Source organism: Thamnophis elegans, chromosome 6 (assembly GCF_009769535.1).
Source record: "Thamnophis elegans isolate rThaEle1 chromosome 6, rThaEle1.pri, whole genome shotgun sequence".
NCBI classification, from domain to species: domain Eukaryota; kingdom Metazoa; phylum Chordata; class Lepidosauria; order Squamata; family Colubridae; genus Thamnophis; species Thamnophis elegans.
In genome coordinates, this window is record NC_045546.1 from 60,280,720 (window position 1) to 60,307,934 (window position 27,215).

Consider the following 27,215-nt stretch of genomic DNA (forward strand, 5'->3'; position numbering starts at 1 on the left):
CTCCTCCTACCTCTCTGACAGGTTGCAGTCGGTGTTGGTCGTGGGGCAAAGGTCGACCCCTAGGCCCCTTAAATGTGGTGTGCCACAGGGTTTGGTCTTGCCCCCCCTCCTATTTAACATCTACATGAAGCTGCTGGGCGAGCACGGGGTAAAGTACCATCAATATCTGGATGATACACAATTGTATCTTTCCGCCCTGTGCCAGCTCAGTGTAGCAGCAGACGCGATGTGCCGATGCCTGGAAGCTGTCAGGATCTGGATGGGGGTGAACAAACTTGTACTCAATCCCGATAAGACTGAGTGGCTTTGGATGCTGCCCCCGAAGGACAGCCTACACAGTCCATCCTTAATCCTGGGGGGTGAAAATTTACACCACTCAGAGAGGGCCTGCAATTTGGGAGTCCTCCTGGATTCGCAGCTGACACTGGAACACCATCTGTCGGCTGTGACCAGGGGGGCCTTTGCCCAGGTTCGCCTGGTGCACCAATTGCGGCCCTATTTGGATCGGGAGGCACTTCAAACGGTCACTCACGCCCTTGTCACCTCAAGGCTAGATTATTGCAAAGCGCTCTACGTGGGGCTACCCTTGAAAAGCGTTTGGAGACTGCAGCTAGTCCAGAATGCGGCCGCGCGAGCAATATTGGGTGTACCGAGGTATACCCATGTTACACCTATCCTCCGCGAACTGAACTGGCTATCAATTGGTCTCTGGACGCAATTCAAGGTGTTGGTTATTAACTTTAAAGCCCTACATGGCTTAGGGCCAGCGTACCTGCGAAACCGCCTACTGCCACATACCTCCCAGCAGCCGGTGAGATCCCACAGATTGGGCCTCCTTCAGATGCCGTCAGCCAGACAATGTCGGCTGGCGGCTCCCCGGAGGAGAGCCTTCTCTGTGGCTGCTCCGACCCTTTGGAATGAGCTACCCCCAGAGATCCGGACCTTACCCACTCTCGTGGCCTTCAGGAAAGCTGTTAAGACCTGGCTATTCCGGCAGGCCTGGGGCTGTTGACCTCATTGTTGAGGTCCAGCCCCGATTAGAACGAATGCATGTGTGGTGCTTTTAAATCTGTCTTTTTATATATATATAATTTCTTTCTTCCTCTTCTTTTTGTAAGCCGCCCGGAGTCCTGCGGGATTGGGCGGCATATAAATTCTATTAATAAAATAAATAAAATAAATAAAATAAATAAAATATATAAAATAAATAAAATAAATAAAATAAATAAAATAAATAAAATATATAAAATAAATAAAATATATAAAATAAATAAAATATATAAAATAAATAAAATATATAAAATAAATAAAATATATAAAATAAATAAAATATATAAAATAAATAAAATATATAAAGATTGTTTCTGAACTTCCAGTTGGCCCGTTGGGTCTGTTTTTCACTCTCCCCAGGCTTCAGGAAAGCCTCCGGAACCTGGGGAGGGCAAAAACTCCCTCCTACATGGGAGGGTCATGCATGCATGCACAGGTGGGTGGGGCACGCACCATCCATCACTGTTCTATGTCATGTAAAATCCTTTGTTAATTGAGTTTTGCCATATAGTGTGAATTAAACTGCATGAAAACTGTTTATGAATTGCTTCCCATGCACTGAAGTTGCTTCTTCAACAGTAAAAATCGGTTCTTAAAGTTCAGTGCGACAAAAGACATAAACCAAACCAATTCCCGTGAGCTGATCCAGAAACTTCAATTCTGCTATTAATTACTTGTTTTAATATGCTGGAGCCATTTTGCTTGGAAATATATTTGAGATGTGGGCCACAAATATTTTATATGGATATGAATCAAACCGTACATATATCAGTAACAATGATATGACAAAACCATTTCCACAGGATACACTTTTTTGCTTTTACCTGCCAAAGTAGTTCACTGAGAACTGTAGATGAAAACTGAGGATTTTCCCAACAGCAGAAACGAAGTAGTTTGATAGTCTCTTCTGAATTACTACAATCTTCTATGATTTTTTTCACATAACTGGTCCGCACAAATAAAATGTCTGCCACATTTTGCTGCAGTGCCATTATTGGTTGTGATAAATTAGGATCACCGTATGGATTGCTAAGTGGAGGATTACCTAAAATAAGTATGCAGTACTTTACTTTTTGCTCTTAATGATATATATTAATAACATCAACTTCTATAACCCATGCTCACACACAAACATACCTTATCTCCTATTTAACAGAAAACTCTTGCACAGGTGTTTACCTAGATCATGGGTGGGCAATTAATTTTCCCAAGGGGCCACATGAGAAACCGGAACAGTTGAGGAGGACTGCCATGCCCCCTCCCCCCCACTGCTGCCTTGCTACCCACAATCACTGTTGGCCAGTCAGAGATAGCTAAAGGGCCAGATGTGGACTGGATGAGGCCCACAGGCTGTAAAATGCCCAGGATTGACCTAGATTTAACACTGCAACAAAGATACATATATAATTGAAGTTGTAGCAATTATTTGCAGGAACATCAGTTACTTATGTAAAATGTCATTCCAGAATCTTATTGGAGCTAGCTATTTGACAATGCTACTTGACAAATGTATTAAAACAACAGTAAAAGGAAGCTTTATCACTGGCATTGATTTCTATTTACTAGCAAAGTTAATAATATAATTTTATTTAAAAGTATAATTCAAATTATGACAAAATTAACACAAGGAAGCTGATGTTTAAGTAAAAGCTACAGCTGTGTGAAAAACTCCTGCAAACTTTACGGTTTATGACATTTTTTGGATAGGCCATTGATTTTATGATATTTTATGCCAACTGCCATGCATTGTTATATTTAAATAAATACTGGTGGTTTTTAAGTGAAAAGCATAAGCTTTTTGCAATTTGGTGCTGTTTGGATTGGGATTGTGAATTTTCTTGCATACTTACAATACTATAAAAACAGATTAACTGATGCATACTCAGTGGCATACGTGTTGCAATGACTAAGGCTGATGCTAGTGTTTTGTTAACATTTTTATTGTTTGTGGCTCTGAAAAAGACCGTTTAAGTAAGCAAACATGATTACTAATATGAAATTAGTATTGCTTATCACCAGGCGGCATTGCTTTGGCATAGACTGTATAAGCCTTTGCACATGATCTTTGATGACAATGTGGTGCCAGGCTGCAATAATGGATTCAATCAGCTCCTGCTTGGTCTTCGGATGCTTCTTGCTTATTTCGTAACCAATCTTGACCCACAAGTTCTCAATTGGATTCAAATCCAGGCTCTGAGCTGGCCAATCCAGGAGTCAAACACCATGCTTCTTCATCCACTGCTGGATGGACTTGGCTCAATGACAAGGAGCGTTGTCATCCTGGAAGTAAAAGTCCTTCCCTACAAGTTGCTGAGCTGAAGGAAGCATGGTCTTTTCCAGGATTTCAACACACTGCTTGGAATTCATGATTCCCTGCACGATTTGTATCTGACCAATACCAGAAGCAACGATACAGCCCCAGATCATTACGTGCAATGGATGCTTCACAGATAGATTCAGGCAGTATGGCCTAAATTCTTCAGCTGGAAATCTTCTGACATACTTATTGCACTGATTCCCAGTCAAGTAGAAATTGCTCTCCTTACTGAAGATGACCTTGGCCCACTGTTCGTTGGTCCACTTAGCATACTTCTTGGCCCATGCACGTTGACGAGAGCGAAGAGCGTCTGCGAGCAAAGGTTTACTTTGAGTCCTGCAACCTTTAAGCCTTCTGGCAAGCAGTCTGTGACTCACTGTGCTTGTGCACACTTTTACATCACATGTTTCACCCCAAATTCTTGTAATCTGAGGTGAGGTGAGCTTCCTGTCAGCCATCAAAATGCGTTGCAGAGCCCGATCTTGCCGTTTTGTCGACTTTCTTGGTCTTCCAGAGTGGAGCCTGTCATTAACTGAACCAATTATTGGGTATTTTTCAACCACTCTGCTCACTGTGGTGTGATGGCATTTCACTCTCTTGGCTATTTCTGTACAGGAGTAATCCTCTTCATGAAGCACAATGATGCGATGCCGCTGCTCAGTACTGGTGAAAACAAAGGCCTTCATCCTTGCTCGCAGCCAGAACTAAATTAAATTTCTCGATGCTTTTCAGGCCTATTTAGTCAGAGAGTATGACAACATTGATTGGCTCATAGATTTAGCCTCTATGCATTTTGATTGGCCAGCCAAAGCTCGCTGCTGATTGGCTACTTTTGATCCTAACATTCTTGAAAATTCAAGTTTTAGCACATAAAATCACTCAAAACCTTAAAAAGACTTTGGTTATATTAATAAAAATTATGCATCTCAATCAGACTACAGAAATTTTCATCAAAGTAATAATTTTGCGTGGTTTCTATGAGTGAAAAGTTGATTAAAAATGTAAATACAGCTTAAAACTGAAAGCGTGCAGGACTTTTTCACACAGCTGTAGTACTTCTTCTAAGGACAGAATGCAGTCCATGCTTCTAAGTGGAAGCATTCACCAAATGCACAGTTGTACAATGCAATCAAATCTAAGAACTAAAATTTCAATTTTCTACTTCAAACTGATTCATGCCGTTTCTGAAGAAACCACCTCAGAACCTGATCACTCTCACCTCAGTACAGAATATACATCAGTCTATACAAATATTGATATAACATATTCAGTAAGATCTAACAGTAACAAAATTTCTTATCAGCATAACAGATGATTTAAATTTCTCATTATTTAAACTTATCATCTAAATTTTTCATTATTAAATCTATTAGAAACATGTAGCAAAGCTTATCCAAATTCCATTGCACAGTTTCATACTAAATACATTATTTTATAAACTGCAAAATAGTACCATTAATAGAAGACTGCATTCGTGATGCCACATTGCAACAACGGATTAGTTGGGACACCACAGTGTATAGTTTGCCCAATTCAGCATATTGGTATTTGATTGGAGGACCTGGGCCTTCATCCAGTGCCACAAGCATAAATGTTGCAGGGACATTTAATTTTAAAAGTTGCGTTTTTTCTGCTACACCTAAATGGAAAGATGATAAAAAGGAAAAATCATTAGGAATCTAATTATATTTTATCAAAGTATTATCTACAAAAACTCATACATATCATAATTCAATCATTGGATCATATGTGGGGGGGAAATGGAAATGTGAACGTAACTAGACAGCAAAACCTAGTTGACCCTAGTAGATTCCAAAGCAGGATCAAATCTAATTAGCATTTGAATGAGGACTACATGGATATCTGAAATCTATCAATTAAGAGTGTCATGTCAGGAAAACATCCCAGAAGAAATAAATTGCAAATTATATCCATGCATATGTCAAGAAATTAGATACATCTACCAAAACTCAAATCTCCCCAGTTATGCATCACAACCAGTAAATCACTCAAATCAGCAAACAAAACTTTCCCATTCAATAAGATACAATAGAGTGTCAGGTGCACAAGTTGAAGGTTCTTTATTCCTTTCTCTCCAAGTTCTCTAACTTTTCTGCTTCACCTTCATTAAAAGAAGTATCCAGTTACTAGTTTATTTGCATTTTACCAAATGTGCTTGCATAAAAATTGAATAATAATATTACATCCTTGGTTGGACTTGAATTATTAAGTTTCCATCAGACTGTGGCTCTAACTGCAAATTATCCACACATAATAATTTATTAAATTTATACACCACCAAACTTTCAGTGACTACACAATTTACAATTCTTAAAACATAAAAAATAAGACAGAAGTCATAAAAACAGCTTCAGACAAAGATACAACGATGGCAGAGGGGAACAAAATGGAGCATCTATTGCTCTCTCCAAAGGCTTGAGTGAAGAGCCAGGACTTTAAAGCCCTTTGAAATCCCAGAAGGGTGGGTGCCACTTAAATTGGGGATGGGGGAGGGACAGAAGGTAGGCATTGTTACAGAGGAGGTGTGCTTCCAGGATCCTGATAGGTAGCATTGTTTATAATCAGTGCAACTTGGAGCGTGCCAGTTCTTTTTTCTCCATCTTTAAAGTTTAGAAAACATTTAATACTCCCTCTAGCCTTGGATTCAAATGTACATTGGTAATACATATTTCAAAAAAGCCTCCCAATTACTGATTTTTTTTCACTGAAGAATTGGGAGGGAATTTCCAGAAGATAATTAAAAACCCTCAGTTTTCACTATAAAAGAGTTTCTGCAACACTTAATGGGCTATATAAAAAACTCGCATGAATGAGATTAGATTATTTCAAAGGGAAGGGAAACATGGAACAATATGGCATAATCAAATGAAATTATCTGAACATTTAGTTTAATTGTTTTTAGAAAGAAACAGAAAATTACCTAAGTTGGCATACATCACGAACAAATTGAAATATTGCTGCAAATGACGTCCATGCTCAGACACTTCCCTTCTAAGAAGATTCAGTACAGCTCTTAACAAATGGTCACTCAAACTTAAATTGTCATATGCCTATAAAGATGAGGCAAGTTTAATTTTTATTTACAGGCTAATCATATTAGAACATAATTAGTTTTATTCAACCTTTTAAGGGACCAATTGGACTAGGAACAAATCTCAAATCACAATGTAATGAAAGTGCATATTAACTATTTTATACTGCTGTGAAGATCTAGTGTAATGTATGCACGCTGTATGCATATAATGTAGAGAAAGAATAACTATCTGACCAACTATAATCAAACAACATCTGATTATCTCGGGTTTTTAGCAAAGTCTTGATAGATGGATAAAAAGGCAAATTCAGTTTAAACATCTGGCTAACTGGGCAACCAACCACAATAATAAAGATGGTAACATTCCACCTTTTTATCATTACACATTCAAACACAAAATATATATTGGTGGCACAGAGCTCAGGTGGCACAGTGGTTAGAGTGCAGTACTGCAGGCTACAGGTTACTTCAGCTGACTGCTAGCTGCAGTTCAGCAATTCAAATTTCACCGGCTCAAGATTGACTCAGCTTTCCATCCTTCTGAGGTGGGTAAAATGAGGACGCAGATTGTTGTGGGAAATATGCTGACTCTGTAAACTGCTTAGAGAGGGCTATAAAAGCACTATGAAGCAGTATATACGCTATTTTTCGAAGTATAAGACGCACCTTCTCCCCCTCCAAAAAAAGAGGATGAAAATCTGGGTGCATCTTATACACTGAATACAGCATTTTTTTTGCCTCCCATAACCCCGCCCCCCTTCACCAAAATGACTGTGCATAGTCTTTAGGAGGTTTCCAGAGTGCTCCTGGGGGCTGGGGAGGGCAAAAATGAGCGAAAAATGGGCCATTTTTGCTCGTTTTTGCCCCCAGGAAAACCCCATTTTTGCGAAAAACGGGCCTTTTTTTCATTTTTGCCCCCAAACCCCTAAGAGCATCCTAAGAGCCTTCCAAAGCTCTGCATGCCCTTGTTTTTGCCCGTTTTTGTGAAATAATGGGCTGGGTTTTGCTCGTTTCCCCCCCCCCGCCCCCAGGAGTACTCTACAAACCTCCCAAAGCTCTGCATGCCCCTCCCCCCCTTTTTTTGCAAAAAACGAGGCGTGCAGAGAGTTTGGAAGGCCTGCAGAGTGCAAAAACTTTCTTTTAAATTTACATCTTAAAAATCAATATGATAAATCTAAGTGCTATTGCTATTTGGTTAACTCAAGGCAGTCAATCTAGCTACAGATAGCCCTCGATGTACGACCACAATTCAGTCCAAAATTTCCATGCTAAACAGCTGTTAAGTGAGTTCAGTTGTAAAGCAAATCACTGCAGTTATTAAGTGAATTGTGCGGTCATGACATAAATTTAGCTTCCCACATTGACTTTATTTGTTGGGAGCTGGCTGGGAAGGTTATAAAAAGTGATCACATGACCAGGGACAGTAGAACTATGATAAAATACATTCCAACTGCCAAATACCCAAATTTTGATCATGTGGCCACGGAGAAAATGCAATGGTTGTAAATGTGAAAAATATAAAGTCATTTTAACTTTGAACAATCACTAAACAATTGGTCGTCAGTCGAAGACTACCTGTAATAGTCCTGCCTCATATTTTCCCCACAACTTAAGTGATTATCTCTTCCTCCCCAAGCTAAATCAGCTAAATATGAAGGACACATCAACTGCCAGTAATATTCAGGAAGTTAATAATGGGGATAGTGCATCTATTCTTGCTCGACTTGGCCTCTCGGCAGCTTTCGATACCATCAACCATGGTATTGTCCTGGGACAGCTTCGGTGGATGAGAGTGGGAGGATCTGTGCTATCCTGGTTTACTTCCTTTCTCTGCGGCTGTTTTCAGTCAATGTTGATAGGAGGGGAGAGATCCAGCCCTTGCCCACTGCTTTACGGGGTTCCACAGGACTCAGTACTCTCTTTGCCCCTGTTCAACATTTATATGAAATCGTTGGATGAGATCATCCATCACCATGCTGAGGTTTCACCAATATGATGATGATGCTCAGCTATATACAGTGGGGCAAAAAAGTATTTAGTCAGCCACCAATTGTGCAAGTTCTCCCATTTAAAAAGATGAGAGAGGCCTGTAATTGACATCATAGGTAGACCTCAACTATGAGAGACAAAATGAGAAAACAAATCCAGACAATCACATTGTCTGATTTGGAAAGAATTTTTTTGCAAATTATGGTGGAAAATAAGTATTTGGTCAATATCAAAAGTTCATCTCAATACTTTGTTATATATCCTTTGTTGGCAATGACAGAGGTCAAACGTTGTCTGTAAGTCTTCACAAGGTTGGCACACACTGTTGCTGGTATGCAGATCTCCTCTAGAGCAGTGATGTTTTGGGGCTGTCCCTGGGCAACACGGACTTTCAACTCCCTCCAAAGGTTTTCTATGGGGTTGAGATCTGGAGATTGGCTAGGCCACTCCAGGACCTTGAAATGCTTCTTATGAAGCCACTCCTTCATTGCCCGGGCGGTGTGTTTGGGATCACTGTCATGCTGAAAGACCCAGCCACGTTTCATCTTCAATGCCCTTGCTGATGGAAGAAGGTTTGCACTCAAAATCTCATGATACATGGCCCCATTCATTCTTTCCTGTACATGGATCAGTTGTCCTGGTTCCTTTGCAGAGAAACAGCCCCAAAGCATGCTCTTGCCACCCCCGTGCTTCACAGTAGGTATGGTGTTCTTTGGTTTCATTTGACCATATGACATTCTCCCAATCCTCTTCGGGATCATCCAAATGCTCTCTAGCAAACTTCAGATGGGCCCGGACATGTACTGGCTTAAGCAGGGGGACACTTCTGGCACTGTAGGATCTGAGTCCCTGGCGGCGTAGTATGTTACTGATGGTAGCCTTTGTTACGTTGGTCCCAGCTCTCTGCAGGTCATTCACTAGGTCCCCCCGTGTGGTTCTGGGATTTTTGCTCACTGTTCTTGTGATCATTTTGGGTGAGATCTTGCGTGACGCCCCAGAGATTATCAGTGGTCTTGTATGTCTTCCATTTTCTAATTATTACTTCCACAGTTGATTTCTTCACACCAAGCTGCTTGCCTATTGCAGATTCAGTCTTCCCAGCCTGGTGCACGTCTACAATTTTGTTTCTGGTGTCCTTCGACAGCTCTTTGGTCTTCACTATAGTGGAGTTTGGAGTGTGACTATTTGAGGTTGTGGACAGGTATCTTTTATACTGCTAACAAGTTCAAACAGGTGCCATTAATACAGGTAATGAGTGGAGGACAGAGGAGCCTCTTAAAGAAGAATTTACAGGTCTGTGAGAGCCAGAAATCTTGCTTGTTTGTAGGTGACCAAATACTTATTTTCCACCATAATTTGCAAAAACATTCCTTCCAAATCAGACAATGTGATTGTCTGGATTTGTTTTCTCATTTTGTCTCTCATAGTTGAGGTCTACCTATGATGTAAATTACAGGCCTCTCTCATCTTTTTAAGTGAGAGAACATGCACAATAAACCATTACCTATATAAGCTACATGAATTCATAATTAGTTAACCAACTATGATGCTTTATATCAAAACAGGTTATTATATTATTGTATATAAACTAGTTTTTTCATATTGTATTTTGGTTACATACCTGACTAGAAGGTCCAGGTGAAGCAAAAGGAGAAGGACATGGTCCATCTTGTAATGAAAAGTGTGCAATAAATACTATCAATTTTGCAAATGCTCCTCTTACTTCAGCACTAGGGCATTCCAAAAGATATTCAGAGAAGCGATTTGAAACATTGAAAAGTACATTGTGTGCAAACCAGAAACGAACATTCTTGCTATGACGAAGGAGAATGCACAAAGCATCATACCTGAAAAAATATTTAAAAGATATCACATTTCCAGAATATTGAACTATACATATAAAAGTAATCAATATTATTAAGACATACTAAACATAGAAGTAATATTATAGAAAATTAGTACTATTGAAGATTTCCTGCTTCTTTTTCTAAAATCATTCAAATTTCCTTTGCTCCCTTCCCATTTTCTTGTGTTACATTCACTTTGCTATGTTTTAACAATAACCAGAATTCCTATGTAATAAATTTTCTTAAGCATCTTCAAACTCTTGCTTGCATTAACTGTATTTATTGTTCTGTTTTAAGAAATCAAAACCAGAACCTCTGATGGCACTTAGAACCAAAATCAAAAGAGCCACATTTCAATCTGTATATTATCAGTATATGTTCAAATGATAGACAGTTTATTTTGAAGTAGATAATATTCAAGTTGCTGATCATGTCAATTGATGATGGCAAATTCTTCTTACTATCTTTGCTAATTGTTATGAAGCTTTGGCTATATCTTGCTGGAATCATATGGCAATTAAAATATTAATTTCTTTTGTTTATATCTATGAACCACTAGAGCAAATGGCAGACAGAGAGATTCTTTATGCAGTGTCATTCAGTGTGTCTCTTACCTGGCTTGTTAATAAAATGAGTCTCTTGGTTTAAGTGATAAAAGAAATTCTGTGCATACGCTCTTTCTCTCAATGTTGTTTAGATGGAAGTACAGCTTCCTTATTCTACATATTTCTTAATCTTTTACTTCAAATGTAGTATCTCTTAGCATTCACTGATAGCTGGGCTAAGTCTATACACTGCAGTCAAGTTAATTATAATTATGATCCAGACTTTTAAAAAACATAAAATGTAGTATTTTAATGAATCATCTTATATTGGTTACATCTGATAAACCACAAATATAACAAGCTCAATTTGTGGTTTATGTAGAAAACAAATTTGGAACCAAGCACAGATTTTATATTATGATTAGAGATAAGAATTTATGAATAGATAGATATTGGATTATTTAAACATAAGTGGGATTAATAATAAGAAATCTGTTCCTTCACACAAAATAAAATGGATTAACAAATAATATTTTCTGTGTATATACTGGTTGATACAAATAATCTGGCTTTCCTGTTATTAAAGCTCTTGCAGAGAAGCAAGCTTTCATTCATGGCCAAGAGGAAAGGGGTGAACAGACAGACTGGGAAAGAACGCTCCAAAGCTGCCAATTCATGAAGCCCAGAAATGCAATGCAATAGCAAAAAAAGAGATTTTGACATCTAACAACTAGTGAAACTCCCCTGCCACATGAAAATAAAGATTTGACAAAGCTGTGGGAATCAAATGCAGAAAGTAAATGTTTTTATTGTAGAGTGACTTGGGCACGATGGGTGATGTAGAAATGAGATAGATACAATCGTGTGAAAAAGAAAGTGCACCCTTTCTTTTTAACCATGAGTTATATGGTTTTAGGAATCATGTCTAATCCTTAACAGTATTAAAAATAGATAAAATGCTGCCTCAATGAGCAACAACTCGTGATGTATTACACCATGTCATCATTTACTTCACAAAAAGAAAGTCAAAATGGAGAATGTGTGAAAAACCAAGTATAACTTATGACTCAACAGCTTGTAGAATAAATAACCTTCAGCAGCAATAACTTGAAATAATTGTTTCTCATATGACTTTATCATTCTTTCAAATCATTGTGGAGGAATTTTGGCTCAGTCTTCTTTACAATATTGCTTAAGTTCACTGAGGATTGTGGGCATTTGTTGATGTACCTCTCCTGAGGTCCCACCACAGCATTTTAATTGGGTTGAGGACTTTGACTGGGCGATTGCAACACCTTGATTCTTTTCTTTTTCAGCCATTCTGTTGTAGATTTGCTGGTGTGCTTGGGATCATTGTCCTGCTGCATGATCCAATGTATGCCAAGGTTTAGCTGTCAGACAGATGGCCTCACATTTGATTCTGGAATACTTTGGTATACACAAGAGTTTATGGTCGACTCAATGGCAGTAAAGTGCTCAGGTCCTGTGGCTGCAAAATAAGCCCAAATTATCACTCCTCTACCACTATCCTTGATGGTTGATACGAGATCTCTGTGCTGATATGCTGTATTTGATTTTTATCAAAAGTGACATTCTGCATGAGAGCCAAACATCTCTTTGGTCTTATCCAAGGGACAATGTTCCAGAAGTCTTGTGGGTTTTTTTTCAGATGCAACATTGCAAATATAAGCCATGCTGCCATGTTCTTTTTAGAGAGAAGAGGCTTTCTCCTGGCCACTCTTCCAAACACACCATACTTCTTCATTCTTTTTCTAATTGTACTGTCATGAACCTCAACATTTAACATGCTAACTGAAGTCTGTAAAATAAGTCTTGGATTTTTTTGCAATTTTTCTGAGCACTGCATGATATGACCTTGGGGTGAATTTGTTGGGCCATCCATTCCTGGGAAGATTGGCAATTGTCTTGAATGTTTTCTATTTATGAATAATCTTTCTCATAGTAGAATGATGGACTTAAAATTGTTTGGAAATGGTCCTATAACCTTCCCCAAATTGATGGACAGCAGCAATTGCTTCTCTAAGACCATTGCTGTTGTCTTTCTTCTTTGGCATTGTGTTAACAAACCTCAATGCTGGAGACCAGCAAACTCTTAAAACTTAGGCTTTTATAGAGGTAGCCATATTTGCTGATGATCAATTGATCAAGGAAACTAGATTAGCAGCACTTGGCTGATACTTAGCTTCTTCATTCCCATGGAACAATAAGGGTGTACTTCGTTTTTCACACATGCCTTTTCCATTTTGGTTTCTTTTTGTAAAAAAATGATAACATTGCGTAGTATGTCATGTGTTGTTGTTCATATAAGGTTGTATTTACCTACTTTTAAGAATCACTAAGAACCAGACAACTTACTTCCTTTTTCACATGACGATAGACAGACAGAGAGGCAGGCAGGCAGGCAGACCATGCCATCTGAAATGATTCCACTTGAGAGTTTGGGCATATACCTCAAGAGCACTGCTTAACTAATTGTATACATGTATACAACCTTAAATTAACTGTAAACATGCACAAGGACTGGGCTGATGATAGAGTTGACCACAAACTAGTTGTCTCTCTATGTTAATGAAGCTGTTGTGGCCAATCAGCTGCCAGTTGAGATAGCTGCAGAATCAGACTATTGGGGCCTTTGGAAGAAACAGCATCAGAGCCAGGGCCTTCTGTCCTCTCCCAGGTAGAGAGGCAGCTGTCTTCAGGGGAGGAACAGATGGGGCCTATCCCAGATGTGCATATGCGCAAAGGAAAAGAGAGTTGAGCAAAGTAAAGCAGTAAGCCGGGTCTCAGGGAGAGGCAGACACCTCTCCCTCGCTGGGAAATAAATAGGAGTGGCCGGTTGTTGCAGACAACCATTTGTTTTTAGTATACAAGCAATTTGGATTTCTTGGATAAACCCAGGTTTGTTGGGACTAATTAATTTGCTTTTTTTGTTCATTCCTATGAATAAAAGACTGTGACTGACCTGCTGTAAAAGGGGTTTGTTTTACTTGTGAGTAAAGCTCACTACTTGTGAAGGCTGGGTCAGAAATAGATGCAGTCAGGTGGGTGAGTAATGAATAAAACATTGTGTCACTGTCCTTCACCAAGGCTGAATTCAGGTAGTAAAACTAATTGCCAAGCCACACAGTTTAAAAATTGCTAGAGGATTTTGTTATTACTGAACCCAAATGTTTAGAAATGCCTGAGGAAAATACACTGGATATGAAAACAAAAAGATTAACTCAAGAGTAAAGTATATTGACACCAAATGGCACTATGCATAGATGTACAAAGGTGAGGATTTGTCAGTGTCCATAACTGTGCCACAGAACAAATGAGATATAATGTGCTGATAAAGCCATCAGCCTGACATCCAGATAACTGGGGGTTTAGGGTTCCTGTTTTAAAGAGATATTGGAGTTTGCTTCATTGTTCTACACTTATGAGCCATATACTCATTAAGTGAAATGGTAATATATGCAAACGTTCTTTACAAACTGTGGAAGTATCTGTTTCTCTCCTGGCCTATTAATATAATGAATTTCTATGTGTGAAGAGACGAGGTCCCTCTTCTCAAGATGTAATTTAAAGAAAAGAAAAGTATCACTTATTCTTTTTTCTCTACCTTTTACTTCAAATATAATGAAAATCTATTAGTGTTTGGTGATGGGTGGGTGCAATTATACTGGGCATTCAAGGAAACTATATTATGAATATTTTTCTTTTTGAATGGCATTTGTTGTTACTCACCTACTTGTTATTATTTTAGCTCTCTGCAAATGCTCAAAATCATGCCCTCTAACAAAGGATCCCGAGTTAATATATACAACAGATTAGGCCAGGGGTCTGCAACCTTAAACACTCAAAGAGCCATTTGGACACATTCCCACAGAAAACACCGGGAGCTACAAAGTGGGTGTGGCCAACTCAATGTCACTCCCTCCCACACAGACACATGACCTCCCCCTAGCCATGCCTACCCAGGGCAGAGAACCAGTTGTTTAAAAACACCCAGAACCACAAAACCCTTTTGACATCTCTCTCTCCCTCTTCCCCCCCCTCTCTCCCCCCCTTCTATTTCACCCCTCTCTGTATCTCTCTCTCTCTGTGTCTCTCTCCTGCTATTTCCCTCTTCCCTCTCTGTGTTTCTCTCTATGTCTCTCTCTCGCTCTCTTACTCCCCTTATATCCATCCCCTCTATCTGTATCTGTCTCTCTATGTCTTTCTGTGGCTGTCTGTAGTTGCGAGAGAAGAAGGATGGGGAGGGTCGCCCGAAGGGAAGCCTCTGCCGCAGCTTGCGCTCATTCCTCAGCCAGACCGGATTTCCAAAAAGTTGCCATGAAGAAAGAAAAGTAGTAGTGAAGAGCCCCAAGGGGGGAGAGGGAGGGAGAGAGCAAGAGAGATACAGAGAACGAGCAGGCCCCTCCCTTTCCATCATCCCCTCCTCCTGGATCCCATTCTCATCCCGTCAGCCCTCGTGTTAGCGAAGCCGGCATTGGTTGCAACCGGGTTGCATCATTATGCATTATTAGAAAAACATATATTAACCCTAACTTTACAATTTTTTTGGTCTTACTGTCCATTTTGTTCCCTTAGGAGCCAAGGTGGCGCAGTGGTTAAATGCAGCACTGCAGGCTGACTGCTAGATCAGCAGTTCAGCGGTTCAAATCTCACCGGCTCAGGGTTGACTCAGCCTTCCATCCTTCCGAGGTGGGTAAAATGAGGACCCAGATTGTTGTTGGGGGCAATATGCTGACTCTGTAAACCGCTTAGAGAGGGCTGAAAGCCCTATGAAGCGGTATATAAAAATCTGCTATTGCTAAAAAATCTGCTATTGCTATTCTGTTTAATCATGTCCAATTATGGACATGAGAAGTGCCTGCCATTTTCCTGGCAAAGTGTTCAAGAAGTGATTTGCCATTGTTGTCTTCTTTGCACTAAAATGGTATGTATTGACTGATTAGCGATTAAAATACTATCATACGAGAACCAGGGTGAAATCCTACTGGTTCGGACCGGTTCAGGAGAACCGGTAGCAGACATTGGGCCTGGGTCGTCGAACCGGTAGGGACTGCTGGCTGGCTCCGCCCCAAACCGGTTCAGCGGTCACCACTTGCTCACCCAGCCCCATGGCCCGCAGCCCTGCCATGCCTGCCTTCCATGCAGCCTTCCCATTGTCCCCGTGGCCAGCTTGCGAAAACAGGCAAGCAGAGGGCTGTGTGGAAGGCAGGCAAGCATGTTGGGGCTGTCCAACCGCGGGGAAGGGAGCTAGGAGCCTACTCCCTTCCCCGCAGCCCTGCTATGCTTGCTGGCTTTACACGCGGCCTTATCAACGGTCCCCCATGCCTGCTTGACTTCCGAGGTCAGTGTCCAGCCCAGCCTGGCCTGGCCAGTTGGTGGACGGCTGGCTCTTTATGGAGCAGTGGATGGCCAGTGCTCTGGGGCTGAGATGGGCAGCGGCAGTGCTCCGGGAGAGCAAGCGAACATCCTGCGGCTGCTGCATATGCACCTGCCCTGTTTATGCAAAGGCAGAGCTGCAGAAAAGGCCACCTTCCATGCTGGCCAGTGTGCCTCCCATGCTGGCTCCGCAGGGCTTGGGGCTCCAAAGCAGCCCACCGGCTTCCCACCCTGCCTACTCTCTTTGCAGATCTGCTTGGGTGACTGCTGGCAACACTCTGGGAACTTGAAGTCCGGCGCTCTGGGAGAAGGAGACTTGACAGCAGCACTGCTTCCTGTTGGCGAAGAAATTGAGCTGTTTGCTTTTGTTTTGCGGCAGAAGGAAGAAAGCAAATAGCGGTTCCGTGGCAGTGCTCCGTGAGGGCAGGTGGACATCTGCAGCCAGGCAGTGAGGGAGGGTGGCAAGAGCGGTGGGTGCTGGTCCCTTCCAAGTGCAGCGCATGGAGGCAGTGGGCAAGATAGGGAAGGTGGCCCCAGAGTGCCTATTGCTAGGGAGGCTCGGCAATTGTTCGGCCAGGGCCGCCTCAGTGGGGTCTGCATAAGGCTCTCTGCTCACACTATGTCCCACTCCAGACGGCTGCGCAACTACAAGTGTGGTGATGTGATGCTTGCCGTAGGCCTGGCCCTCTCCCTGTGGTGGCTTCTGCGCCTCTTGATCCACTTCTTTGTTGGCGGGAAACGTCATTGCGGCTGAATCTCCTTTTCCTGGGGCGCCGGACTCCAAGTTCCCAGAGTGGTGCCAGTGGTCGGCTAGGCTCATCAGCAAAGAGAGTAGGCAGGTGGCCAGGTGGGAAGCCAGTGGGCTACTTTGGAGCCCTAAGCCCTGAGGAGCCAGCACAGGAGGCATGCTGGCTGGGGTGGAAGGTGGCCTTATCTGCAGCATCCCCCTTCCCTCTTTGGATCGCCCTGCCTTTTCAGAAATGAGGTAGCCGGTTTATACAGAGGATTTGTTGGGGGGGGGGGTGGTTTCCGGGCTGGAAAGCGGGGCAAGAGAAGACTCCGAGGTTCACTTGGGCAGTCAAGCCAGATGGTGGAGGGAAACTCAAAGCGTTGGCTGCAGAAAGGCAGAATATGCAGCTTCTGGATGTAACAGTGAGTGACATCAAGTTGGCTATGCCCACCCAGTCACATGACCACCAAGCCACGCCCAACAAGTACAGAGAATTTTTGGATTTCACCACTGATGAGAACTACACTAAAACACTGAAGATATAACTAATGAATACTTTTAAGTAAAAATTTACCAATCACTGGCAGGACCACGAACTATTTTCTTTGTGTGAAATCCTGTGGTAAACAGAAATCTAGCAGCAAGCTGAACACTTATCATTGTAATTTCTTCTGCTTCAGGCAGTAAATGATCTTGTCCTAAAAAGAAAATGTAGAATGTTACAATTAAGTGCATAAGTACTGAAATTTAAAAGGTCAGCCTGACTCAAAATACTTCTTAAATCAATCAACTTCAAGTGTTTTTTTTCCAGCAATACTGCCTGATACCTAAAATACTTTTTGCATGCATTTCAGTCAGTTTTTACTCCTGATGACTACCAAATTAGTCCCTGCAATTTTCCTGGCAAAGTTTTTCGGAAGTGGTTTGCCACCAATTCATTCCTAGGGCTGAGAGTGATTGGCCCAAGGTCACCATGCTGGCTTTGTGCCTAAAATGGGACTAGAATTCATGGTTTCCTGATTTCTAGCTTGATGCCTCAACCACTATATCTAACTGGCTCTCCAAGAACAATTAAGCATCTTATCTAGCTTTTTGTGTTCCAAAATGAACATGGAAGATAATGATCATAAGATATCCATAGTGTATTGAAAATAAATTTAGTAAACATTTTAAAATTAATCTCAGGGAAAAAATGGTAAGAGATACTGAAAATATTAAAAATGAAATCCAGGGATCTGAAAAATATTAAATACTTTCTATTTTTATATAACAATGTAATTAATTTTAACTAGGAATATCCAAAAACTTACCAGGAGGCGGATTTAGGTAGACACTATTACATGTCAGCAATTTTTTTACAAACTGAAAATATTCCAGGCTGTACTGCATTCGGTTATGCATGAATTGTACATTTTGTTTTCGTACACTCCGTTCAATTGCAGATGGCATTTTAATTTGATGGGGTTTAGTGGTCATTGCAAGTTCTGAAATATATTTTATAAGCTCATTGTCTTTCTCTACTGTGTCCATGCGTTCATAAAAAAGAATGTAAGCATTCCACCATCTCTTCTGACGTCTGTAGGACATCCTTTTCATCATATGATCAAATACTTCTCCCATGTATTCTCCACCAAAACACTGATTTTTCATTTCTTCATCATCATCCATTTTGCATTCAGTTACATCACCATCATCAAATTTATACCATCTGTTTTTCTCACCATCTCCTCCATTTCTTTGAATAATGTAAGAGTAATAATGTCCACCACTGGCTTGACCACTGTGCACCAATACACCCACTAGTCTGTATTTTGTACTGCCAGAATGTTCATTTTCTGATTGTTCATTCTGTATTAGTTGATTTTCAGGATTTACATCATCCCCTTCTAACTTAGCTACTCCCGCCACAGTATAAGGTTCCATATCCAATTCACGTGGAAACTCAAAATAATCATTGAACTTGATTGCACATTCCCTTTCCCAGTCATAATCAAATCGTTTTAGCTGGATGGCAAGAACTGGAGGCAGTTTTTTAATCAGCAAGCGTTTCACTGTATCAACCTGGGAAATAAACACAGTTATTACTGTAAATTATCAAACACAACAAATTCTAAGTAAAATTATAGTCATTTTTCTTGACCAAACTGATATAATCAACTCTCTGCTCATATAAACACATTTTAAATAACATGCTTAAGGAAGCAATGGTCATATACCTCTAAATTGATGATATATACCAGTCTTTGTAATTAAAAAAATAGAGATCTTGGTCATCATCATTCTAAGAAATGTTCTAAAATTCCGACTAAAATATAATAAATAGTAGTTCTCAATTCTCTTACAAAATCAAAATCTACATTGTTCTATTACTGACCAATGACAGCTGCTACTGAATTCAAACAGATTTAGAGCATTGTTCTAAAGGCAGGCCAAAATTACCTTCTTGTTGCATTTTTCACAGTGATATGCATTTGCACCTTCCAGTAAGTCTCCTTTGACATATTGTTCCAAAGAGTCAAGTAGATTTTGGTGATTTCTTATATCTACATTCAGTGTTGTAAAAGATTCTTCACATTCATATCTGTAAAGTTAGAAAAATAATTTAATTTTGCTAAATGAATTTTTGAATAAGTATCTTTTATTATTAAGCAACATAGATGTCAGCCTCTGCTTTGCTGCTGCTTCGGCTGCCATTGAAACGGGGAGGGGGGGCATGGTATTTGGGAGGGGAATCTTGATGTGCTGGAGGAAGATTCTAGCCACTGAACTGACCATCTTACTGCGCATGTGGAGGAAGGGAGTTTCCCGCCAAGGTTAACTGTCCAGCATTCCATCCTGGTGATGACTTTTGAAGTTATCTCCCATCTGACAGTTAGGTGCATTATAATGGGACTATGGACTGGGGTGCCAAGGGGAGGGGATTGAATTTACATTATATTATTCGCTTTCGCGCCTAATTAACCAGATTCAGCTTAGCTTTGCTACTGTTCGTTTATAATTAGTAAAAGTATACTTAATTTCAAACAAATGGAGTTGAGTAGTTTCTTTCCTGATTACTAAATGAAGTCACAGCTGACAATAATTTTATGAATAGAATAAAATAGAATAAAATGTATACTGAAAACTTAAAATATATACTTAGGCAGAATAATTTAGACTGACAACTGTAATTATAAATCAAAAGCTACCCATTGGATAAAAGGCAACAATGCATTGCTATTTTCTTTATGTAGAAAGGCTAATAAAAATTGATAAAAGGTTACATTTACTAACAAAGGAATATGGAAGAACAAATAAACCCAAGCTGATACAAAATAGGACAAGAAGAAGCTTCCTGTCATCCACGACTACCATGCCCCCTTCCTGTTTCAATGGCAGCCGAAGCAGGAGCAAGCGGAGGCTGACACTTCCATTTTGATTTTTATTTAGAAACAAGGAAGCTCAAAGACAAACTATTACTGTACATATGGTTTTTCAATATGATTTTATCAGCGGCTGAAAAAAAAATAGCTGTAAAGGCTTCCTGTGTATATTGCCAAATAAGATGCATGAACAAGTATCAACAAAATCAACCACTGATCTGGATTAAACCTCAAATGATCAGCAGTATAGAACTTACATGAAAAAGTAAATTCAAGGAATTAAAACATTCCAGTATTTTTATTAAAGTTACAGTGTGAAATATTTATACATCACCAGTTTCCAAAACATCATTTAGAATGTTAATACAAGAAGTATACATATTTTATACAATGACCTATTAGATAACTAAACACATACCTATGAGGGCAACCTTGACAGATTTTCTGATCAGCAAAGGATCCGCCTAAAACTTTACTTAACATTGCTGGATGACCTAAGGCTTTTAAAGCTTCATCTAGACTATCCACCAAAGAGTTAAAAAATTCTAAAGCATCATGTTGTTCTCGCAGATTTACAGGTTCACCCCAGAGTCTAGAATAAGAGAGATTTTTCTTTAATAAAATCAGATTTGGAGCAAGCAACATTGCATGGAAATAAATTTAATTGTTTATCTCAACTTTAAAAGTTAAAAGATGCATGTTACAGGTACACAACAATCTACAAATTATATATTGATTCATTTTCAAGGAGGACTAAATTATTGTAACCACCCAAATTAACCTCTTCATTATGGGATAAAGTGATCCTTAAAATAATTAAGGAGATAGGACTTAGAATGGTATCCCTTGACTTCACCCTTTTTTTTTCTTCCTAGAATGCTTCAAAAAAAATGCCAGTGTGTCCATGCTAGGTGTTAAAGGCTTTCTAAACATATTGGCAAAATGCTCCTCAATTAAGGAGAATAATTATAATAAATTAATAATATAAATAAAAAAGGACTTAGAGAGCTGGAAAAACATACAATTGTTGCTTATGGGATGCATAGCTACAATAAAAATTAATATACTCCCAAGAATTTTATTTTTATTCCAAGTGACACCAATAAATCCAGAGAAACTATTCTTTAAAGAATTAAATAAATTAATGTCTAAATCTATATGGCAAGGGAAAAAGCCAATGATTAAATTAAAACCATTGCAGGATAGCAAGGAAAGAGGAGGTTTAGCACTCCTAGATAGGGAGCTATATTTCCAGGTAGCATCATTAACATGGGTGACGGAGTGGATTGAATTGAAAAACACAAGGATTCTGGTCTTAGAAAAGCATGACCGACAAGTGGGATGGCACACATTCCTGTGGGATGGGAAAAATAAAACCCATAAGTATTTCCAAAGGAACTTAATTAGAAATGCACTGTTACAAAATTGGCAAAAAAATAAAAAAGCCCATTATATTAAAACACCAAATTTGTTTTCCCCGATAGAAACAATAAAACACCCAAATTTTACAGACAAATTAAAAAGATATGAAGACCTAATTAGTGAACAGGGGAATTTAAAAACAATACAAGAATTGACAGAACAAGGTAAATCAAAATACAATAAAAACATTAAAAAGGGCATTGGTACTTACCTGTTACGCCTCTTCTAATAGAGTGGAGATAGCATCCATGCATGGGTTAACATTGTCCACCTTCCGATTGGACTGAGTCTGATTAAAATTAGTTAAGCCACGCCCCTGTTGCTAACCTCACCCAGTTTTTTGGCGAAAGAACTTAGAATCAACATGGCATCGAACATTAACTGTAGTAAACAGTAACTCATCAACAATTAAGTCATAGCAAACAACAACTTGACAATGAAGAACCTGAATGATATCAAGGGTATTTCAGAATTGTCCGAATGCAGATCAGTCCTATAGAAGGGAGAGGATGGATGCTATCTCCACCCTATTAGAAGAGGCATATCAGGTAAGTACCAACACCCTTTCTCAATAGAGGTGGAGATAGCATCCATGCATGGGACATACCCAAGTCCTATTGTACCTATGGGAGGGATTCAGACTGATCTGGAACAGGTGCTGTAGAATGAACAGCCTTTAAGACCAAATGCTGCCTCTGCAGATGTAAATTTATCTAATTTATAGTTGGTAATGAACGGGGAAGGTGAAGCCCAGGTGGCCACCCTGCAGATCTCATCGAGAGAGACTTGTGTTGCCCAGGCTGCCGTAGTAGCTGCACTTCTCTTAGAGTGCGGTTATACTTCTAGGCACCGACTCATGTTGTGAATTGTATGCCCTGGCTATACAGCTGCGGAGCCATTTGCCGATGGTTGAGGAAGTCACCTTCCGTCCTAGTGTCATGGGCTGGAAAGATACAAAAAGCGCTTCCAACCTTCCAAGTCAGAGGTGTGACTGATGTAGACTTTAAGGGCCTGTCACACATCCAGCTTGTGCCACCATCTCTCCAAGGGATGGTTAGGTGAGGGGCAGAAGTTGGGTAAAACAACCTCCTGGGCCTGGTGAACCCAGGAGGAAACCTTGGGTATAAACGAAGGGTCTAACCATAGGACCACTCTGTCGGTGTGGAAGGTGCAAAGATTCTCCCTCACAGAGCCTACAGTTCTGAGATCCTCCTGGCGGAGGTAATAGCCATCAGGAAGGCAACTTTCCATGTAAGGAACTGAGGTTCAACAGAGCAGAGAGGTTTGAAGGGGCCCCTAGTTAGAGCTAATAAAACCTTGGACAAATCCCACATGGGGTAGCTGTGGACCACCGGTGATCTCAAATTGATCGTGCCCTTTAAGAACCTCCTTATAGTCGGGTGATGGGACAAAGGTTGCCCCTTCCGCCACATCAGAATAGTGGCAGGAGCTGCTACCTGCCTTCTCAGTTTATTAGGTGATAGACCTTTCTCCAGCCCGTCTTGGAGAAATTCCAATATCTGGGGTACAGAAGCAGTGATAGGACGAATAGCCATGGTGTCACACCATTTACAGAAATTACGCCATGTAGCATCATATATGCAGACCATGGAGAGCCTCCTGGAGGCCTGGATCGTGCCTATGACCCTGGAGGAAAAATTGTGCTCCCTCAGAGAGTCCCACTCAAGCGTCAGGCGGTCAACTGGAGCTACTGAGGGTCCGGATGCTGCAGCGACCCCTGGCTGAGGGTACCCTCTGCCTGAGGGATCTTCCAGGATCTCGCCACCGACAAGGTCTGTAGGTTGGCGAACTACGGCTGTCGTTGCCAATGACAGGCCACCAGAATCACCTCTGCTTTTTCAGTTATCACCTTGTGCAACACCCGAGGAATCAGAGGCAGCAGGGGAAACGCATAAAGAAGTCCGGAGGGCCATTGATACCTGAGAGTGTCTGTCCCCTCCGCCCCTTGCATCCAAAACCTCGCATAGAAGTAGGGGAGCTGTGTGTTGTCTGGGGTAGTGAACAGGTCCACAACTGGCAATCCGAAGCGATCCAAGATCAGTTGGAATAGATGAGGATGGAGGCGCATTCTGCATGGTCCACCTTGGCTCAGCTGAGCCAGTCAGCCCAAACATTTGCCACCCCAGAGATGTGTTCTGCTGTCAACGAAGCCAAGTGCCTCTCCGCCCAGAAGCCCAGTTCCTTGGCTTCCTCCATGAGAGCCTTGGACTTCGTGCTGCCTTGACAGTTCACGTGGGCTTTGGCGGCCACATTGTCTGTCAAGACTAACACGTATTGGACTGCAACAGTGCAGAGAAAACTCTGGAGGGCCAGGTGGATGTTGTGAATTCTGTCTACCTGGTCCCATTGTCTGTGGGCCATCTGTGCCTGCAGATGCCCTCCCCCAAGCGATAACAGTCACCCTGTGAATGACCCTGAAGTGGCAGCCCCTGGTGATGGCCATCGACCTCCAGCAACGGAGAGCGGAGGACGTCCACAGGAACAGTGACTTTCACTAGTGATGTACTCCTGCGTGCCTTCTGAAAGGGTAAGAGAAACCCCTGTAGGTCCTACACTGTAGCGTGTAGGCGTGTCCAAGGCACAGTGCTGCTAGCCAATACTATTTTCCCCAGCAAGTGGGACAAGGTGGCTAGGGAGACCTTGCACTGACTCAATATTTCCCCAACCAGTTGTTTAATATTCGCTTGCTTATCCTGTGACAGGAAAACCTTCCTGGAGTTGGAATCAATCCACGCTCTCAGGTGTAAAATCCCGATGGTGGGTTCAAGATAACTTTTGTCTCTGTTTATAGAGAACCTGTGGGCCTTCAAGGTGTGTATTGTTATCTCTAGGTCCTGCCTTGCTCGAGATAGTGACCTGGATTGTAACAACACATCATCGAAGTAGCATTGGACATATACCGGCAAAGCCTTCATATGTGCTGCCAATGTTGCCAGCACCTTGGTGAATGCCCAGGGAGCGGAGGAAGGGCCGAATAGCAGGGCCTTGTACTGATAGTGCCCCCCCCTGTAACAGAACCTCAGAAATTTGCGGTGTTTGTGCAGAATATGGATATGCAACTAAGCACTAAGACGTGAGGAGGTCACCTCCCCGATACCTGCTAAAATAGAATGCAAAGAATGCATTTTAAACCTTCGATATTTTAGGTGATGGTTGAGCCATTTTAGGTCTAGAATTGCTCTCCACCCCCCCTGAGGCCTTGGGAATAACAAAAAGAATAGAATAGAAACCTTGATGTAATTGGTCATCTGGAACCAGTTGGACAGCCCTAATGTTCAGGTGTTGTTGTATTGCCAAATTCATGAGGGTTTGTCTGTCTGGATTGCGGGACACCGGGCAATAAATAAAGAAACTTGGGGGTGTGGAGAGAAATTCTAGAGCTAAGCCTGAGCTAATGGTACACTGTATCCAGTCGTTGGAGATGATTTTGCCTCATTGGTCTGTGAAAAATGCTAAAAGCCCCCCAATGGGTATGGAGGTCTCGTGGGACTTATGACTTGCCGAAATTGCGATTTCCACTCCCCCGAAAGGGCTTGTTTTTCTGGTTTCCCCTCTGATATCTGTCTCTGATGATACCCGCCCTGGGACCTGAAATCTGAGGAACCAGTCATGACCCCGAAAGGAGGTACTGTAGTCTGGGGCCCGAAAGGGCTGCCTCCTGGTATAAGGTGTTGAGTGGGCGCCCCCTTTTCGGGAGGTTGAGGGCAAAACCTTTTGCTTATCCTTATTTTCTATCAGTAGTGGCTCTAGAGCCTCCTCAAACAAGGACCCCCTTTGTAAGGGGCCGAGGCCAGGCGACACTTATGCCTCATGTTTGCCTGCCACTGACAGAGCCACAGCAGATGACATGAGGCCACCGCAGAGGCCATGGCCCGGGAAGCAAAAAGTGTGGCGTTAAGCATAGCATCGGCCATAAACTGAACCGCAGCCACTATCTTGTTCAGATCTTGATGGCCCTCGAATCTGTTGCAGGAATTCACTGCTGAAGTTGTTGGAGCCAGAAGAGGCATGACCGCAAGAAGAAAGATGCTGACGTAGAGGCACGCACTGCCCGAGCCGCTGCCTGATGACCTAGTTGCATCATGAGGTTAGCCATCTTGTCCACCGGTTTGAGGACCTCCTCTTGTGATTGATGGTTGCCATGTAGAGGGCCGCCACTGAGGCGTCAATCGGCAGGATCTGGAGTAACTGTTCCAGGTCACTGGCCACATTGTAAATTTTTTTTTCAACTGACGAAGGTGTAGGGCCTGATGTTGGTGACACCTATTCGAGGAACATCTTTGGAGCTGGAATGGTGTCCATATAAATGGTGTGTTCTGTAAAAAAGGAATCTGCAGTGGCGGGGGTCACTGCAAGAGCTGGTGTTGCTGCCTGTGCCACAAAACTGGCCGAAGCATTGGCCTTGGTTAGCAGGGTCTTAAAGTGGGTCGGTTGGAACAAGCCTGAGAAGGAGGTCTTCTCCAGAACTGCCTCCTTGTCCCCAAAGAACTCACAATCCTTTATCTCTCCATTCCCTGACACTGGGGACGGGCTACAGTGAGATTGAAGTGGTGACATGCCCCCTGCATGGCAAGCTCTGGTACTGTACTGGGTGGAGCTACTGGAACTATTGGAGGGGCTGGCCCTGACCCCTGCTGTAAACCTGCTGCAATGCCCTGGCTAATAGATGATGCAATTATGTCTTGAATATTGGGCAGGGCTAGGGAGGTCATCTGCATGTCTGAATAAAGCCCTGCTGCTGTAGGAGTGAAAGTGGTTTCAACAGGCCTGCTACTCCCAGTCCCACTCTGATTGGCTGTCAGAATCTGCCCTGGGAGATCAGGGCCTGACCCCCCCCCCCAGACCCCCCAGGCCTGCAGTATTAATTGGAAATAGCGGGCTAAATGGGCCAGGGTCTGGGCCTAGCTCAAGGGGCGAAAGCTGGAACAATCTGCTGCTGGTATGGGAGGCCTGGTCCTCTTTGGAGGATGTAGAATGAGGCCTGTGAGGTGTAGCTGCAGAACCTTGTGTTTTGGCTGACTTGTCCTGACCCTTCTCAGAAGTGGAGGCCTTTTTGGTTTGAAATGGCCAGTTGATTTATCAGATTTTTTTCACCCTTTGGGATTAGGTGTAGCGTGTGAGGTGAAAGGTTCCACCATCATAAGGAGTCTTTGGTCAGCTGTCACCCCCTTCCCCCTAGGGCTCAGAATCAATTCAGAGTCAATTGAAGCCTCAGCTGGAAAGGCAGACTCCACCATCTTGTGCCACTAGATACAATACAAAATGGCACCCTGCACCCTTTTTAACGGCCCGCTGACAGCAGTCAATGGAGTTCTGAGACCTTCAAGTCTTGCCCTGTAGCCTATAATTGTCAGGGAAATGCTGTTCAGAGCCCAGCGCTGATGCTCACCTGCCGCTGATCGCTGCCAAGATCCAGGGCTGATCGCCTGTAAAGTCAGCTAATTAGTGCCGACGGCGTAGTCCAGACCACGAGGGATCAA

At 41.8% G+C, this 27,215-nt stretch overlaps 1 protein-coding gene across 2 annotated transcripts in view; it reads right to left on the reverse strand.

Moving 5' to 3' along the window:
* The window catches only part of USP9X (ubiquitin specific peptidase 9 X-linked), a 192,375-nt gene that overhangs the window by 25,528 nt on the left and 139,632 nt on the right, over window positions 1-27,215 (reverse strand). For both annotated transcript variants that reach the window (XM_032219596.1, XM_032219595.1), the window contains exons 34-41: window positions 20,711-20,884; window positions 19,370-19,511; window positions 18,241-18,991; window positions 17,505-17,628; window positions 10,033-10,258; window positions 6,309-6,438; window positions 4,821-5,006; window positions 1,875-2,095 (exon numbers count right to left, since the gene is read on the reverse strand). In XM_032219596.1, the coding sequence (XP_032075487.1) occupies window positions 1,875-2,095; window positions 4,821-5,006; window positions 6,309-6,438; window positions 10,033-10,258; window positions 17,505-17,628; window positions 18,241-18,991; window positions 19,370-19,511; window positions 20,711-20,884 (1,954 nt within the window). The remainder of the gene's footprint in view (window positions 1-1,874; window positions 2,096-4,820; window positions 5,007-6,308; window positions 6,439-10,032; window positions 10,259-17,504; window positions 17,629-18,240; window positions 18,992-19,369; window positions 19,512-20,710; window positions 20,885-27,215) is intronic.